This window comes from Calypte anna, chromosome 2 (genome assembly GCF_003957555.1).
Source record: "Calypte anna isolate BGI_N300 chromosome 2, bCalAnn1_v1.p, whole genome shotgun sequence".
Classification (NCBI taxonomy): domain Eukaryota; kingdom Metazoa; phylum Chordata; class Aves; order Apodiformes; family Trochilidae; genus Calypte; species Calypte anna.
Genome location: NC_044245.1, coordinates 94,782,943 through 94,799,353, shown reverse-complemented (window position 1 = coordinate 94,799,353; position 16,411 = coordinate 94,782,943). Strand labels below are relative to the sequence as shown.

General features: G+C 38.0%; 1 protein-coding gene across 1 annotated transcript in view; it reads right to left on the bottom strand.

Moving 5' to 3' along the window:
• RTTN (rotatin) overlaps positions 1-10,276 on the bottom strand; it is an 82,677-nt gene extending 72,401 nt beyond the window's left edge. Inside the window, exons 1-8 of the mRNA XM_030445430.1 lie at positions 10,203-10,276; positions 9,202-9,389; positions 8,492-8,690; positions 6,840-6,917; positions 5,628-5,706; positions 3,097-3,211; positions 2,435-2,585; positions 1,530-1,695 (exon numbers count right to left, since the gene is read on the bottom strand). Coding sequence (XP_030301290.1) covers positions 1,530-1,695; positions 2,435-2,585; positions 3,097-3,211; positions 5,628-5,706; positions 6,840-6,917; positions 8,492-8,690; positions 9,202-9,389; positions 10,203-10,233 — 1,007 coding nt within the window. The 5' untranslated portion in view covers positions 10,234-10,276. The remainder of the gene's footprint in view (positions 1-1,529; positions 1,696-2,434; positions 2,586-3,096; positions 3,212-5,627; positions 5,707-6,839; positions 6,918-8,491; positions 8,691-9,201; positions 9,390-10,202) is intronic.
• Between the last annotated feature and the right edge of the window lie 6,135 nt (positions 10,277-16,411).

Sequence of the window (16,411 nt, the reverse complement as noted above, 5' to 3'; positions counted from 1 at the left end):
ACTGCTTTCAAAAAGAATCTAATTCTACTGGCAGAATTATAATTAATACAATTCAGATGAAATGTTTCTTAATGCTTGTTTCATATCCTAAGCAACACTTAGCAACCCTGAATTGCTTTAAAGCTTGTATGACTTAGTTTTTCTGTTTGACTGATTTTTTTTATTATTAAACAAGCTGAAGAACTGAATTTTACCATGACTGTGAGATATTATACTGGCTAACTAAACATAAAATATGACAAAAGAATAGTAATTAAGAATTTAAAAACAAACTAATTTTAAGAGGTTGATAGAAAACTACAAGCAAAATTGAAGAGTTCACCAATATGTAGTGGTTTTCTGATTGCACTTACCAGACAGTAAGGAAGAAGAGGTATCAATCATAAAAATAATTCAGAAGAGGAAAGGTTAAGTTTCTAGGCAGAATTTGAAACAGACAGAGAGATTGAAGAGTCTCAAGATTTAAGAACAGGGAAAAAAAGAAAAAGAGTTACATACAGAATAACAATAAACAATTAATTTTGATTACTATTAATATGTTGAAAGAGACAAGATTCACTAAAAGCAGCTCTTCCATATCAAAACTGACAATGTCAGAGCAATATTATCCTTCTATCATATTTTCTATTCAACATCTTTTTTCTTATGCTTTGTCTGGGCTAAATTATATCTTTGTAAGAAATGGTATTCATGGGCAGTGAGCAGCTCTATTGGAGCACACAGGATGTAAGAAGTGTACTGTCATTAACAGCTCTTAATGTGGCCTTACACATTGAGTAAATCACGACTTCTTGGTTTATAGATGTCTTATCAAAGCCCTAACTGGTGTATACTCTTAGATAGATTTTTTTACTACACTGACAATCAGGCCATTCTCACCTCCTGAACAATATACACCAGCTACTGTTAAACTGTTCGACTGGAGAAAATGGTCAGGTCCTAAAATGCATAAAGCCTGGAGTTCATTTACACTGCCATATTAGTTACATAATAGAAAATGAAAAAACACTTAATAAAATGAACATTTTGGCCTTCAGATAAGTCAAAATAACCTTTTATATAATGACTCTCGAGATGCATTTACAGTTAACTATGTGAGCTATTCTCATTGATAATATCTCAGTCTATTTGAATACCTAGAAATTACTCAGTCACTAAGCCACAGAGTCTCAAAAGAACTACCAACAAGCACACCACAAGAACTTTTAAAATCCCCATATCAAAAGACACTGGTTCTTGAACAGCAGCTTTAAATCTGTTGTGTCAAAATGAGTAACAAATTCAAATAACAACTTCAACATTTTGAGGGTATACAGCCAATTCATAATAACATATTGTAGCTTAATCTTCAGATTATATACAACTGGTTTGCTGTCATATTTAACAACAGACCTTAAACAGACTTGAATGGAAATATTTAATTTTCACAGGCTAAAGAATCTCATCCAACACACTGAGAAGGAGCTGATCATATAATCCTCTATTAATATTTTTTAATTGAAGTCTAAGTTCTCTCTGATTTTATTCACCTGGAAGATGCTGCATCCCAATCTTGACCATCTCCTCGAGGACGCTGCACTGTCCGCCCGATCACAGATGGACGAGGGCTGCTACTTCCAGGTGATGGATTCTGAGAGCAAGGAGGACCTCTTGCTTCTTGACAGTAAGATATGGATGAATTCTGGGAAACTGTGCCTTTATGTAACACAAATCATATATTTTCCATTAGTGGAATTCATTGCCCTAAAAGATATTACATAGTGAAGCAATGGTAAAAGTAGCTAAGGTAGGACATGGAAAGCACTTTGTAAATTTTGGTGAGCTGGGACAACCTCTCACTGGCAAGTACCAGAATTTGATAACTCAATTCCAAGGTAAAATCACTGAAAATTACAGTTGAATCACAAATCTTGAGCTTTAAAAATACATAGTGTCTGACTAGGGTTATTGGTTTTGGAGATAACTGAATTAATTTATTAAGACACCAAATACAGTGGCAATTTTCTGAAGAGAACCAAGTTACCAATTTACTGAACAAAGTTGTTTAAATTCAAAAGACAAAAAGGAAACCTACATTACTAAATCTACAAAAATATAAGCATTAAGAACATTGTAAAACAGCCTTAATGACTGTAAAACCCAAAAACAATGACTGAATGATTTCCAGCCATGAGAATAGTAACAGCAAATTAACATAGTTCATAAAATTAGTACCTGAATTGTTAAACACTACTAGCTCTGAAACTTCAGTGAAACTCTGCCCCCTCTTATCTTATATATTTAATTTTTAGTTAAAAATCCCTCTCCTACTGACATACAGCTATAAAAATGCTTGCTATACATCTGTGGGTTGGCTTTTTTTTTTCATATCATCTTCTGAAATTTTACCTGTAATAAGAGCACTACAGTATTTCAAATATTTTAAAATACCTACCCTGGTCTGTGGAAGAAAAATTAGGATCTCTGTGGAAGTTAAGTCTGCTTCTCAAGAAAACACACAACTGTTTCAGGCATGACACAGCCTGCAAAGCTAAACGATGTCTTCCATCTCCTCCAAAAGCCAGGTTCAGCAGAGACAAAAGGCTCTGCAAACACAAAACCATCAACACTGGTAGGTGAACACTGAAGTGCCTTTATAAAAAAACAAGTGTCTTGCACTGAATATAGTTCACAAAGCTTTCAAAATATTTATCTTTTGTTAGTGATTTTTAAATAGCCTTAACGACTGTTTCCTTTCTGAATGAAGATTATCAATTCTGAAGAAAAAGCTAAGATGTGCATTGTACTTCCAATACTTTTCATGACAGAAGCTCATTAGAAGGTGTGCATGTGACAATTTTATCTTACCCAGAAGAAACAAAGTATTGCTTCACAACACACTTCATCACCCATTAGCAGTAAGCTATTACAACTAAAGAGCTTCCTACACACCATATACAGCTGATGTCCCCTTTCCTATGTACCTAGAGTTTACATAAAGGAATTTTTGGTTGGCAATGTTGCTTAGAAACAAATTGTATTATTTACAGCAATTCTTACTTGGTACAACTTATACCATATCACAATAAAATCCTTCAACTTTACATGAATTCTTGCCTGTACAATCTTTGGCCTTTGAAGGAAGATCTCAGCAGGAAAATCTTGCATAATCACATCTTGAAGAAGCTCACATGTACTCCAAATTAAACTTTGGTTGTTACTTCTCAAAGAGCTAAAAATGGAGTTCATATTTAAATGTGTATTAAAAAAAACAACAAAAAAAACCACAAACCCAATGAACAGTAAATTTTAGCTTGAATAAATCTTTACAAGAAAGTTGTGACCTCAACATTGAACAATCTAGTGGAAAAAATGCTTTTATTCTATTGTCATGCAACTTTTAAACTTGAATAATTTCTTATAAATTCTTTTTGTATACAAAAAGAACAAACTCAATACCAGCTGTAATCAAACCACACACATAATTAAGCTCCAAGAAGAGAAATAACTTTATTGATTTTAAATTTGATTTTAAATTAAGATAAGAAAGATTGGAAATGCCCTATGAATGCTGTGACTATCTCAGTGGTATACAGCAAGCAATTTAACTCCTACAGATAAGAAAGGTTTTTTTCATCACCGAAGTTCACATATAATTTAAAAGCACTTGAAGTAGCTATGTTGGAATTACACGATCAAATTTACTACCTATGCTCTACTGTTATTAGTGAATAATAAGAACCTTTTGGGTATTACACTTCATTTTTCTTTTTCTATTTTTATTTTTCTAAAATCATTGTAAAAGAAAATAAAATATGTCCAGTTCTAAGGATCTATATTTTTTTCCTAGGCTTAGGCATAAAGAAGACTAAATTTTAATGAGGTTTATTGGGCTTCAGAGAGCTTTCAAAAGCAAACAAGAAAACAAAAACAAAACAAAACAGAAAAAAAAACCCAAACCCACACCACCAACAAAAATCTACTACAGGAAAGCTTGCAGTTGGAGTAGTCGTAAAATACTGTTCAAAGACCAAAATACATTGTAAAATGTTCATGATGCTGTGTTGCTGGCTATGCTGGTAATCTAACACAGTTCTCTGTCAACTGATATGAAACCCCAGCTACAGAACTTTTCCTTGGGACATTTCAAACACTTTTTCTAAATAAAAGTGAAAAATGAACAAACAAACAAAAAAATCACTGCATAAGATAGATTTGAAAGTCTCAGTGTCTGGATACGGCACTATACCTAAAATTATTGTCCTAAAGCTAGTTAAGCTACTACTAAAGGTATTGATTTCTCTGCCAAGTGGCCATGGAGGTAAAGTAGAAGAATAAGCAGAGTTGGAAGGGACCCATTAGGATCATCGAGTCCAACTCCTAATCACACCATGTGCCTGTGAGCATTAACAAAACACTTCTTGAACTCAGGCAGGCTCAGTGCTGTGACTGCTTCCCTGAGGAGCCTGTTCCACTGCTCAACCACCCTCTGGGTGAAAAACTTTTTCTTAATATCTAATCTAAGCTTCCCCCAGCACATCTTCCTACCATTGCCTCTGGTCACCAAAGAGAAGAGTTCATGTCCCTAGTGAGGAAGCATTAAGCTGCAATGAGCTCTCCCCTCAGTCCCCTCTTCTCCAGGCTGAACAGACCAAGTGCCTTTAGTTGCTCCTCACACGGCTTCCCCACAAAACCCTTCACCAACCTTGTAGCCCTCCTCTGGACACTCTTGTAGCTCTGTATCCTTTTTGTACTGTGGAGCCCAAAACTGCACACAGTACTCAAGATGGGGCTGCAGCAACGCAGAGTAAAGTGGGACAATCACCTCCCCTAACTGCCTGGCAATGCCAGGATTGATGCTCCCCAGGACTTGGTTGTCTCTCCTGGATGCCAGAGCACACTCTTGGTTCCTGTTCAACTTGCCACCAACCAGAACCCCCAGATCCCTTTCTGCGGGGCTGCTCTCCTGCCTCTGGCTCCCCCGAGTGTACGTATATCATAGAATCAGAATGGTTTGGGTTGGAAGGGACCTTAAAGATTATCTAGTTCCAACCCACCTGCATGGGCAGGGACACCTCCCGCTAGATGAGGTTGCTCAAGGCCCCATTCAACCTGGTCTTGAACACTTCTAGGGAGGTCACAGCCACAACTTTCTTGGGCAACCTGTTCCACTGCCTCGCCTCACTCAAATTAAATAATTTCTTCCTAATGTCTAACCTATCCAGGGTTACTGTGTCCCAGGTGCAAGATCCAGTGCTTCTCCTTGATAAACTTCATATTATAAATAACTATATATGTATACACATAAAAATCATTAAATTTATTCCAGCTTTTATTAAAAGTAACTGAAAACTCTGGTTCCCTTGAGAAATTTAGAAGACAGACTGAAATACCATGAATAAAAAACATGTACCCCAAACACAAAGAATGAGTAGTTACAACAACAGAAAACATGTCCTGTTATACTTCACTATTTATATGCCCTGCCTCACTTCAGTGCAGCTTTGATGACTATTTAACAAAACGTAAAAAAGTAACTCATTAGGTTATTTACAGGAACATTCTAAGGATGCAGGACAGAAATGTAGAGCCACTCCTATCCAAGAAAAATAAAAACTCAGAAAACTATAATGTTCGTATTACTGTACCTTTCATTTGATGAGAGAACATGTCTATCTGTTGAAGTCAGCGTTAGCCAAGGAAATGTGGAAAATTTCAAGCATTTCACTTAAAAAAAAAACCGAAAAGAGTGGATCTTTTTGAGTACATTTTATAGAAGTATTACGCTGTGTATTTCCACGTAAAAGTCAAAAACTTATGAACTATACACTATCTGAAATAGAAATACCTATTACTAATTATAGACTCACACAAATTCAAGTGCTTATTCAAGAGTTTTCAGTAGTACTAAAAAAATAATAAAAGGTCATCTCAAATCAAAATGAAATGCGTTTATTACAAAAAGTATTAGCAAACAGAAAAAACAGCATCAGTGGAAGATTACTCAATTTCCCATATTAAGGCTCAATCAAATTATAATTTTTTTCTGCAACTAAAGAATATTTATTAGCATGATCTCTAAAATGAAAAACTGACCTCATGCTTTTCCACTTAAAACAGTAGAAAGTATAGTTGCTACTAAATTATGACACAATAATTTTTTAAGTAACACAATTTTAAAGTTTTTTAGTTAGAAGCTTGTAGTAGTTATGGTGCAATTCTAAAGATAGCTGATACACTGCTAAAAAAAGCAGTCTGGTGATTTACACCCACTAACACCAAAGTCATATTTTTAATTTAGTTCTCAGCATCATATTATATGTTATATTTAACACTTGTGTCAACCTCTACTTAATATATTAGTACAGACAAAGGTTTTCTAAAATAATTTTGGTCTTTGTTTGACAGTGAAACATTTTATATGATTTTACTAATAAAAAAATAGAAGTGTAACATTGGTTTTCATTAGATACAAGGTAAGTATTTCCAAAGCACTTAATCCAGTAGTCTGAAGTAACTTTTCCACTTTTCAGAAAAAGTTTTGTTGAAATAGAAGGGTACTTATCACAGAAACTTTTGATTATGGAACATAAATCTTGTGAAAAGCATTATCGATTTAAGTATTTTTTCTTAAATTAGATATTTTAACATACTTTACATATTCTAAAGAGTTATACTAATCATTTACTAGAAAGAGAAAGATCAGTGTCAAGCTTATAAGGATTATAACTGTAGGTTTTACGATAGTAGGTTTTACAGAATAACAACAGGAAAAAAAATTGTTAATAATATTTGCAGTGGAATTCAATCCAAATTACAAGTCTAAGCACTTTCTGTAATTATTTTATAATTTCACATACCAAGTGTTTTTTTCAGAGGTATTTCTAACTGTGGTAGATGACTTCTACCTTGATAAAAATATCCAGCGAGTAATTCCTCTTGAGGTAGAACTAAAACAAGTAAGGGGTAAGTTTAAAAAATGTACACACATACAGAAAAACAAACAAACAAACAAAACAACACAACCTCCCCCCAAAAAATACCCTCAAACACACACACACACTAGCAAAAGACAAATTCAGCTTATATTCATGCTTCTCCTGAGCTGCCTCCCTTTTACTCTTGTTTTAAACCTCTAAGGAAACTCACCTGAAACTTAAAATAGCCTCACATGATCAGGAAAGTGGTGTAAATCATACTGCATTACTGTAAAGGTTTTTTTATTTCCATTTTCTTACACTACCTCGCATACCACAGCAGAAATAGCATTATCAGTTACACAAAATGTATTGCCTGATGGGGAACTGGCAGACAAAAAATTGTTTTCCTTGAGTCTACCTTTGTGGTAATAAAATTAACTTTTTAAATTAACTATTTAAAACCTTTTCCTACCAAATTAGCTGCCTTTTCTATTACTAGATAGATGTAATTAATACACAAACTGTATAACAAAATATACACAAGATATGTAACATTGAAAGCAGTCTCTCCACAACATAGTATTTGGTTCAAAGTATGAACTAGATAACGCCCAGATTATTAGTTCATTTTTTTCACATAATTGAAGTTGAAATAGAAAGAAAAATAAAGTATTACTGTTATTAACCATTACAGTGTTTAATCCCCATGTATACAATGTACATACAGTAGCAATACAAATTATGTATAATAGGTCAACTCGGTAGTTTCAAAGAAATATAGCTTAAAAATTATGTGTAAAGAATTATTATATGGTCCCATAAAGTAGAAATCCTAAGTAAAAATCTAGCTAAGCCCTTATGTGGGCAAAAGGAAAAAAACAAAACAAAACACAAACCAAACAAGCAACCAAAGAAAAAAATTAATCACCAGACATCACATACTTGTAGAGAACTAGAACCTCAAGCACTACACATATATCAGGAACTACAGCAAAATGACTTTTATCTCTGAGATTGCACAGTATGAGTGACAAAGGTATGGTGATTACTAGGCCATGTAGGATAAAAGCAGTGTCTTTCCCACAGGTAGAGTGTGGCTCTAAACTTCTGAAGGAGAAAATAAGGACCTCTGTTGTATGTAATTTTCTCCAGATCACTTACTGTTTTCTTGGGGTTTTTTTTAGGAACTGTATTGCTCTCAGACTTAAAGTCAACGAAAAGAAAAGTAGCAAACCACACCAACTTAATTCCAGAGCTGTTAAAGGCTGCTATACAATGCAGTCTTCAGATGATATCCTGTGTCATGCCATTTTTATATTACAGCAAACAGATACTACATACTGAAGCAATGGACAGAGAAGGTCTGGTTAGACAAAAATGTCTTGTTCTTCTGCCTAGAATACCATTACAGGAATGGCATTATCTGATTTAGCCAAAATCATGCTTTCTCCTGCAAAATCTGCATACACTTAAGATATTTCAGGAAAAAATTGCCTACTACACCTGAATACCTCAACTTTTAATAGTCTAGATGCTTTTATTTTACTTTAATTTTCTTTTAAATAAATCACACACCAAAATATGTAATTTACCTGGTTGATCCACTGAAGGCTGAGACTGAGTTTGATAACATACTGATAAAGAACTAGAAGGAAGTTCAGAAGGAAGGAAGAACAGTCCATCCATAATCCCATCAATTATAGACTGCAAGTTTGGATCCACACTGGGACGAAGCTGAGAGAAGAACTCAACTGCACCAATTCCCAACAGTTTCTGGGCAGCAGGTGGATGCTACATTAGGACAAATAACTGACAAAGTTAGCCTGAAGAGTTTCAAGGTCTCTCGACCTTGAAGGAGAGGTAAGAAAGGAAAGAACCATAATCAAAACCTAATCTGGATTTTTGCCATTGCTTAGACAATCCACCAATTTCAAGGATGTGATTTTTTTTCTCTGCATAGCTGCTGTTCAGTGCTTAGAACATAAGAATGTATTACAAAATATCTGAAATTACTGCAACTCTCAACTCACTTTAAACCAAGTTACACCATTGTTCAAGTCTTCACTTTTGAGGCACAGTGCATGTGATTAGCTGCAAACCATGTCCCAAAGAAGCAATTGCAAGTTGTTAAAGTTGTTTTCATTTCTGCCTACAATCAGTGGCTTTATTACTCATATCTTTGTAAAAGACTCTTAAACTCTCATTACATGGAGCTACAAAACCAAACAATATCCAGTTATACTTATCTTTAGCATTCTAAAAGCATACAGTTTATACATAAATAAATGTTAATATGCCATACCTTGATCAAATTATTTACAAGATTTAGTACTTCCTCTTTCATTGGTACAACAGGAAAATTGAACCACTCCAAAAGACTGATGAACAGCACTTTTTCATGGACCAGATCAGCATATGAAATCAAGTTATGGTCTAATTTAAACAGAATAGTCTTCAGTGATCGTTCTCGTATCTCTGCCAGTTCATGACCTGCCCCCACAAAAACAAACAAACAAAAACATTCAAAAGCCCCATAGAACCACCTGATACAAGTTATTTCTTATTTGGAGAAACAGAATCCTGCCAAAGATTTTACGCTGTCAGTATTATGCATACTAGGAAAGCAAATGTGATTCCACCCACCAGTAAAAAGCTAATCAAGTATGTCTTCACGGTGTGAAACATGAAAAGAAACAAAACAAACCACAGATATAAACAGGTGCAAGAGGTAAATCATGAGCATGGCTTTTTTTTTCCTAGAAGCACACACCTAAATTCTGAAAAACTCTACAGCAATACACTTGGGATACTGAAAGCTGCCTCAGACCAAAACGATCGGACAAAAATCTGCCCAAGCCAACTGAATCCAAAGGCACGTTGGGATCCAGAAGGGGAAATTCCTTTGGCGTTTCTTAGGGAATCACCACCGTGTGCCACTGTCCCCTCGACGCCTGCAGCAGGCGGGAGGGAGCAGGAGGCGGCAAACCGGCGCGGCGTCCAGGGCTGGGGGCGACTGCTAGGGAGCGGGGTTCCGGTAGGTGCTACCGCGCTCCCCGAGTGCCGAGGAAGGAAGCAGCCCCCCCGAAATTAACCCTCCCCCCCTCCCGGACAAGCAGCAGCGCTCTCACACGCAACAAACGGGCCCGTTTCGCAGGTGAAACCCCTCAGAGCTGTAGGAAGGCAGGGGGCAGGCCCCTCGCTACACCCCCATCCCCCGCACACAGCCCAGCGGAGGGGTCGTGACAACAGCGGCGCCCCTTGGCAGCCGGTCCCGGTGTCCTGGGAGGGAGAGGAGAGCCGTACCCAGTTTCCTGACGAGCGACGACAACTCCATCGCGCCCCTCTCCCCGCCGGCATTCAACCTCCGCGCCGGTTCCGCCGCCAGCCCGCCCCGCCCGGCTAACGGCTGCCGCGGTGCACTCTGGGAAATGTAGTTCCTCTTGGGGCCGCCGCTCCGTCTACCGCCCTTTGCCGGGCGCGAAGCACGGTGGGAGTTCCCTTTCCCCTGCAGAAACGCCGGCAACGCCGGCGGGAGCACAGCAAACTACAACTCCCATGCGGCCCTGCGCCGAGCCCTCCCCTCTCGCCCCGCTGCGGGAGCCGACGGCTCTGATGTGCGCGGCGGCCGTCGGGGCTGGGTGGGTGTGGAGCGGCCTGGCCTGAGCGCGGCCGGGGATGGCAGCGATGGGGCAGCCGGTGCTCTCGGTGTTAGCCTTTTCGCCATAAATTGTGGACTGCGGTTGTCTCCCGCGGCGGCCCAGGGGTTGGTGCTGCCCGGGGTCGTCTTCTCAGCGGTGCCCGCCCTGCCTGAGGGAGAGCGCAACCGCCCGGGAGGCAGTGCCGCCGGGAGGGGCTTAGTGGGACCCTGATGTCAAGGAAGCTCTGTAGGGTTTAATCAGGTTTTCTTGGCAAAAATGAGTACACTCGGTGTTTATTTTCCTCAGCCTTCTCCAAACGATTCCGGGCTGGGGGTCGGGGGAGGGGTGAAGGCGGCGGGGAGGCTCAGTGAGCCAAATGTGTAACTTTAGAAGTCGCTGTAAGATTGCAAAAACTTAGGGAGGTGCTTTTCAGGTGGAAAAGGAGTGGTTGCAAAGAATGTTTGTGTTTCAATAACCGCAGCTGCGAGAAATAAAAGAATTAAGTGGAAACAAATGTGATTTGATCCTTTAAAGTAACCGGAGAAGCTTGAGGTAGATCCGTGCAGTCCCTGCCATCCTGCTTCCAGCTTGGTGTTAATTACCCATGCCTGGGAAATGCAAGACCTTTCCACCCGTGCTTTGTGGAATGCAGAAACCCAATCATACAATTTAAAAATCTGTGTATTCACAGACTTACGTCTCAGTTTGCTGAAGCTGAGCAGGCTGTCCATGCAGAGGCATCCAGAATAGTAAGCATTTTCTTAGCAATTGGCTGTTCTCAGACAGGAGATGTCACCTAGGTGTTCTGCTGGTAGCATGAGTATAAGCTCTGCATATGCTTCTAGGATGATGGCTTCTCATAAGTTCTGCCATCACTCTTCAATGCATATTTGCACCATCAGCTTCTGCAAAGGTGAGATTTTTTTTTTCTGAATCCAGATGTGAAATTAACAAGGAAGGGATGTGTTTCTTCATTCTTTAGTACTCACCTGGACATGATTTCAGATCCAGAGAGTGATTTATGCTAGTAATATCACAGAATCACAGAATTGTTATGGTTGGAAAAGACCTCTAAGATCATTGTATGAAACTGTATAGAATAGAAACTGTAATAGTCATGGAATATTTTGGGTTGGAAAGGACAAAGATGTAGTTCCATCCACTTGCCATGGGCAGGGACACCTCCGACTAGACTAGGTTGCTCAAAGCCCCATCCAACCTGGCCTTGGACATTTCAGGGAGAGGGCATCCACAGTTTCCTTGGGCAATCCATAACTGGGTATTTACTAATATTTCTGTAATGTGTCTGACTGCACTCTCGAAAGCTCTTGCTGAATTGTTTAAAGCAAAAAAATGAGGGGATGAAGTAGGAGGAGAGTCATAAAATGGCTTGAGTTTTCTTTTTCATGTAACATAGGCTCCAGAATAACATTGCTTTGTTTATACAGGAAGGCAATTTCACAGAGCAGAGTTTCTTAAATATTTAGTAAAGATGCTTAGTTCTTCATAGGTTATCTGACCAAAGGGCTGATAAAACTTTTAAAAATTGTGTTTGCCATCATAATATGAAAAAAAAATCACTGTACAAGTGGTGGACACTATTATCATTATGAAGTTTTTGCATGCAACTGCAGGTGCACAAAAGAATGTGACATTGTAATAGTCATACTTTACTTTTTATATCAAGTATTGCATAAGAAAGTACATTTTTATCAGTACCCCAAACAAAAAATTTCCGAAAGTGTGTATGTCACTGCCCTCTCAGTTTGTGTCTAATTCTTGCTATTCTTTTACAATATTATCCTCCATGTGCAGTTTGTGCAAAATCCTTAATTGCAACTCAGAACTCTCCATTGTTTTGCAAGACAGTATTCCTGTATCTGTGGAGCAATAAAACAAAGAGGCTGTATTAAGCTAATTATAGATGTACTATGATTGCTGCAGTGAGGCTTTTTTCCACTAGAGGCTGAACTCACATGGATCTGTCCGTGCTTTTCAACAGCAATTAAAAGGGAAGCGACAATGACCAAGGAAAAATTCTTTTTAGCTGTGTACAATATGCTCATGTAGTGAAATATGAAGAGCTCTGATCAGATCTGATCAGATTGCGCTCTGACAGCGCTGCTCAGATAGGACTGGTGGGAACTTTATGAGACCACAATCAGACCCATGGTAATAATGGAATGGATTTGTATATTATTTGTCCAGCAAGGAGAAGGAATTGCTGCAACAGTCTTTCTCAAAGTAGGCTAAATAAAAACATTTATTCAGGAGGAAGAGATGCATCATTCTCTCCTGTAGATGTGTTCAGTCCAGATCCTTCTCTTTAAGTATGGTCAATCTATATAGCATCAGAAAAACAGGTGTTTTCTTACATTATCTTCAGTGTCTGAATCAGTGACTAAACAATTCATCGAGCTGTTGCTAAGGCAAAAGTGATGCACACACTTTTCATTGCTAATATACTGCTTTGCATCACAAGAGTGGGCTTTCATTCAGATTTTCCTGACCAAAGACCTAATTAACTTCAACACCAAAAAAATCAGTTACCCTCGAAGATTAGCTTCAATTTTGCTGCTCTTATTTTAGACCAACAAAGGGGTTGTGTATATGCAAAGCAGTGATCTGAGAGCACACTGTATCAGATGGTGCAATATCTGTTTCTGCTGGGATGGCTCAAGACTGGAATTCAGGATGTACACCAGTAACTGGATTTTCATTGCTACAAGTAGAGGAGTGGTTATGTTAAGGGCAAAGTGGGTATTAAGAAAAATGGATAAAAAGGACGAAACTTTTGACTTGGTATTAAAAATGAAAGCAAGTGGTTGAGGGGTTCAGTAATTACTGTTGGTCTTGCACAATAAAGTAAATGGGAGAAGTCCAATCTCGTTACTGGGAGTGTGGTTTCCCTCTGGGAACATGGGATTCCTGTTTTGGAATCCCACTAGTGTCTCCTCTTTCCCTCCTACCTGCATGTTCCCTTAGCTTCCAGATTCCCATAATTGCTGCTGAAGCCAGTTTGACTTTTTCTTCTCCATTGGCATTATTTGACATGGATGTCTCTTCCACCATGTATATTCTTACTAATCTGCAAAGTGTGTAGGAGTTCCACCACTGGGGAAATTAGTCACAGAATCTCATTTACAATGTCCCTTGTTGCTTCCTTACTGCACTCTATGTAAGATGAACTTTAAAGAGCTGCCCACTCCTGTCTCCTCAACAGCTTGGTTTCTATAATTCAAGAAACTTCTTTTAATCTCTCCTATATACATTTGATTCCCAATAAAATGATGATAAGTGGACTAGTAGTGGACATTGTGTGTTTATGCTCGTGAAGCTTTTACATGACACTGCAGTTGCACAAATAAAAATGGCCTTATAATCTTCATGGTTTTATGAAGATTTTTTGTCAAAAGCCATCTTTTGGTACTTTGAATGTAGAATGCTTTGAAATTTCCTTTCAGTTAAATTTAGAGAGAGATGAACTTGGAAAAACTTTTTCTGAGTCTTTTTTAAAGAGTTTTCAGAGTCTTCTTTTATGTATCATTTCTATGATTCATTCAATGCAGAATAAAGTCTTATTATCTCCGCATTCTTTTTTCAAAACTGTCTATTCAAAACAATTGTTTTTTTCCTTTCCTTACTGCCTTTGATTTCCGTCCTCTTACGTTCCTAAAGTTTTATGAAGTTCACCATATCAAAGACTCTATCTGACAGGGTCTTGATTCAATTTCTTATAATATCCTTACTGTACTCCTGAGATTAACTGTTGCAACTTCTGATTCTCCATGAATTTTCTGCTGTCTGGTTCTTCACATACATCAAAAAGCAGCAATCTTATGAAGACGTATCAGGGCACGTGGGATGCAAAAAACTTGAATTCCAGGTGCCTCTCTGAAGGGAATGCCCAAGAGGGACTGTGACACTTAAGCCTCACTGACTGCTGTAGTTAAGGTGAATCTTACAATTTATGAGCTGAAAGAAGACTTGGGAAGAAAGCGAAAGAGGCTGAGAACACTGGGAATTGAAGGAGGTAAAAATGGCCAAGAGATTTTACATGAGGAATTCTCAAGCCAAGAAAGTTATATCTGCATATTAACTGTCCTGTCAACCTGCCTCATTATTAATTTCAGAGTCCACTTAGAGGTATTCAGAGTATTCTTCCTGCCCTAAAGACCTTCCTTGCTTGCTGTCACCACCATCTTTCTCATCCTTCTCTGTTCACAAGCTGCTATTAGTAAAAAGAGTATGCTGGTATCTAAATGTAAAAAAAAACCCAAAGCAAACCCAGGCTTTGGTAACCTCTGTATGCAGTCCATACTGACCTACTGCACATACACTAAAAAGGCAATGTGAACATAGGTGGTATTGGTGTGTTTATTGCTTTCAGTATTCAAGATCAGGAGGATGACGACAGGAAAACTTCTCCTTAAACATCAGTAGAACTGATGTGTAAAACCCCTTTCTTTTCTGCTTCCTGTGGCCAGGAATAGCATTTTATGATTGCGTTATCTCAAAGTTTGTGACAGGATCTCAACAGGTGCCTTAATGTAAATTTTGGAATTTTACTGCTTTCACTTTCCAAATGAGGTATGTAATACCCAGCCTAAGTACATGGTACAAATGTTCTCTTTTGCAGCAGTGCAGATGCAAATTTGAAAGCTCGTTTATGAAAATATTAATTTTTTTTTATATTTTCTTCCCTAGTGGGACTTTCTAATTTGTCAGTTTTCCTTTCTATGCTAAATTGCATATGCAGATAGGCAACTGAGTGTTGCAGAAAAAAACCCAGTTGCATCTAAGTAATAGCTAGACAACTTAATTTCATACAGATTACTGTATTTGGTGAGTCAGTCAGTCTCAATATGAATGGCTACCATTAAACTGCAAAACAAAAGGACTTCAAAAGCATAAGTGAGAAAATCTTTCTTCCATGATGTCTGCTTAAAACATATAACAGCCTATTTTTACACCACAGGTAATGAACTTCGGGAATTTGTTGGCAGGGGAGGTTATCAATGCAGGTAGTACCAGTAAGTTAAAAAAAAAAAAAAGCTTAAGCAAATTAGCAGAGAGTAGACCCAGACCTATAGAGAGGCACTCGAGGCAGAGGTAGGGATGTGGTCACTGACCTTGCAAGGCAGCAGCTGTAGTCTCTGGGCAGGATGGGGCAGATGGACAGGGAAAGCAGCTCTCTCCCAGCAGTATCTTGGCTCATTACATGGAGACAGCTGGATTGATCTTCCCAATAAGACATTCCTTACTCTCTTCAGGGGATGCAGAAGAATAGGATTATAGCCTTCATAACTATGAAAAGAGCCTTCTGCTTTTAGCATTTGTCATGTTCCAAACCATTCAAAACCGAAATATAGCCCACAAATTTTTAATGGCCTTTTCAGGGGCAGTATGTAACTTCTTCCTTCATAAATATAAAGCCAAATTAAACTGAATGTTGGCATGGGTTCTTATGGGTTTTTTTATTTGCCAAAATGAAAAGGCTGGATTAAACTGCCATGAATTGTATCTGCATCCACTTCACAGTAAGAGCTAGGAAGGTAATGCCTTACATATTTAACTACTTCACTTTATTTGAGGGCACAATGCTTTGCACATGCTTTCTGGCTCAAGTTGCATAATTACAACATACAATTTCCCTTTCATAAACAAATTATGGTTATATCAGTTAAAATTCATAAACCACTCTAATAAAACCCTTGATAATATGAAAACATCTAGAGTTTTAGTTTGTATCAATGTGCTTCTTTACTGCTTTTAGATAATGTAGCATGTTGTTTAGTGCCCTAACTTCATTTTATTCTTAAGGAAGCTTCTGTATTTTATTGGTTGGGTAATATTAAACATCTCACAATGGTG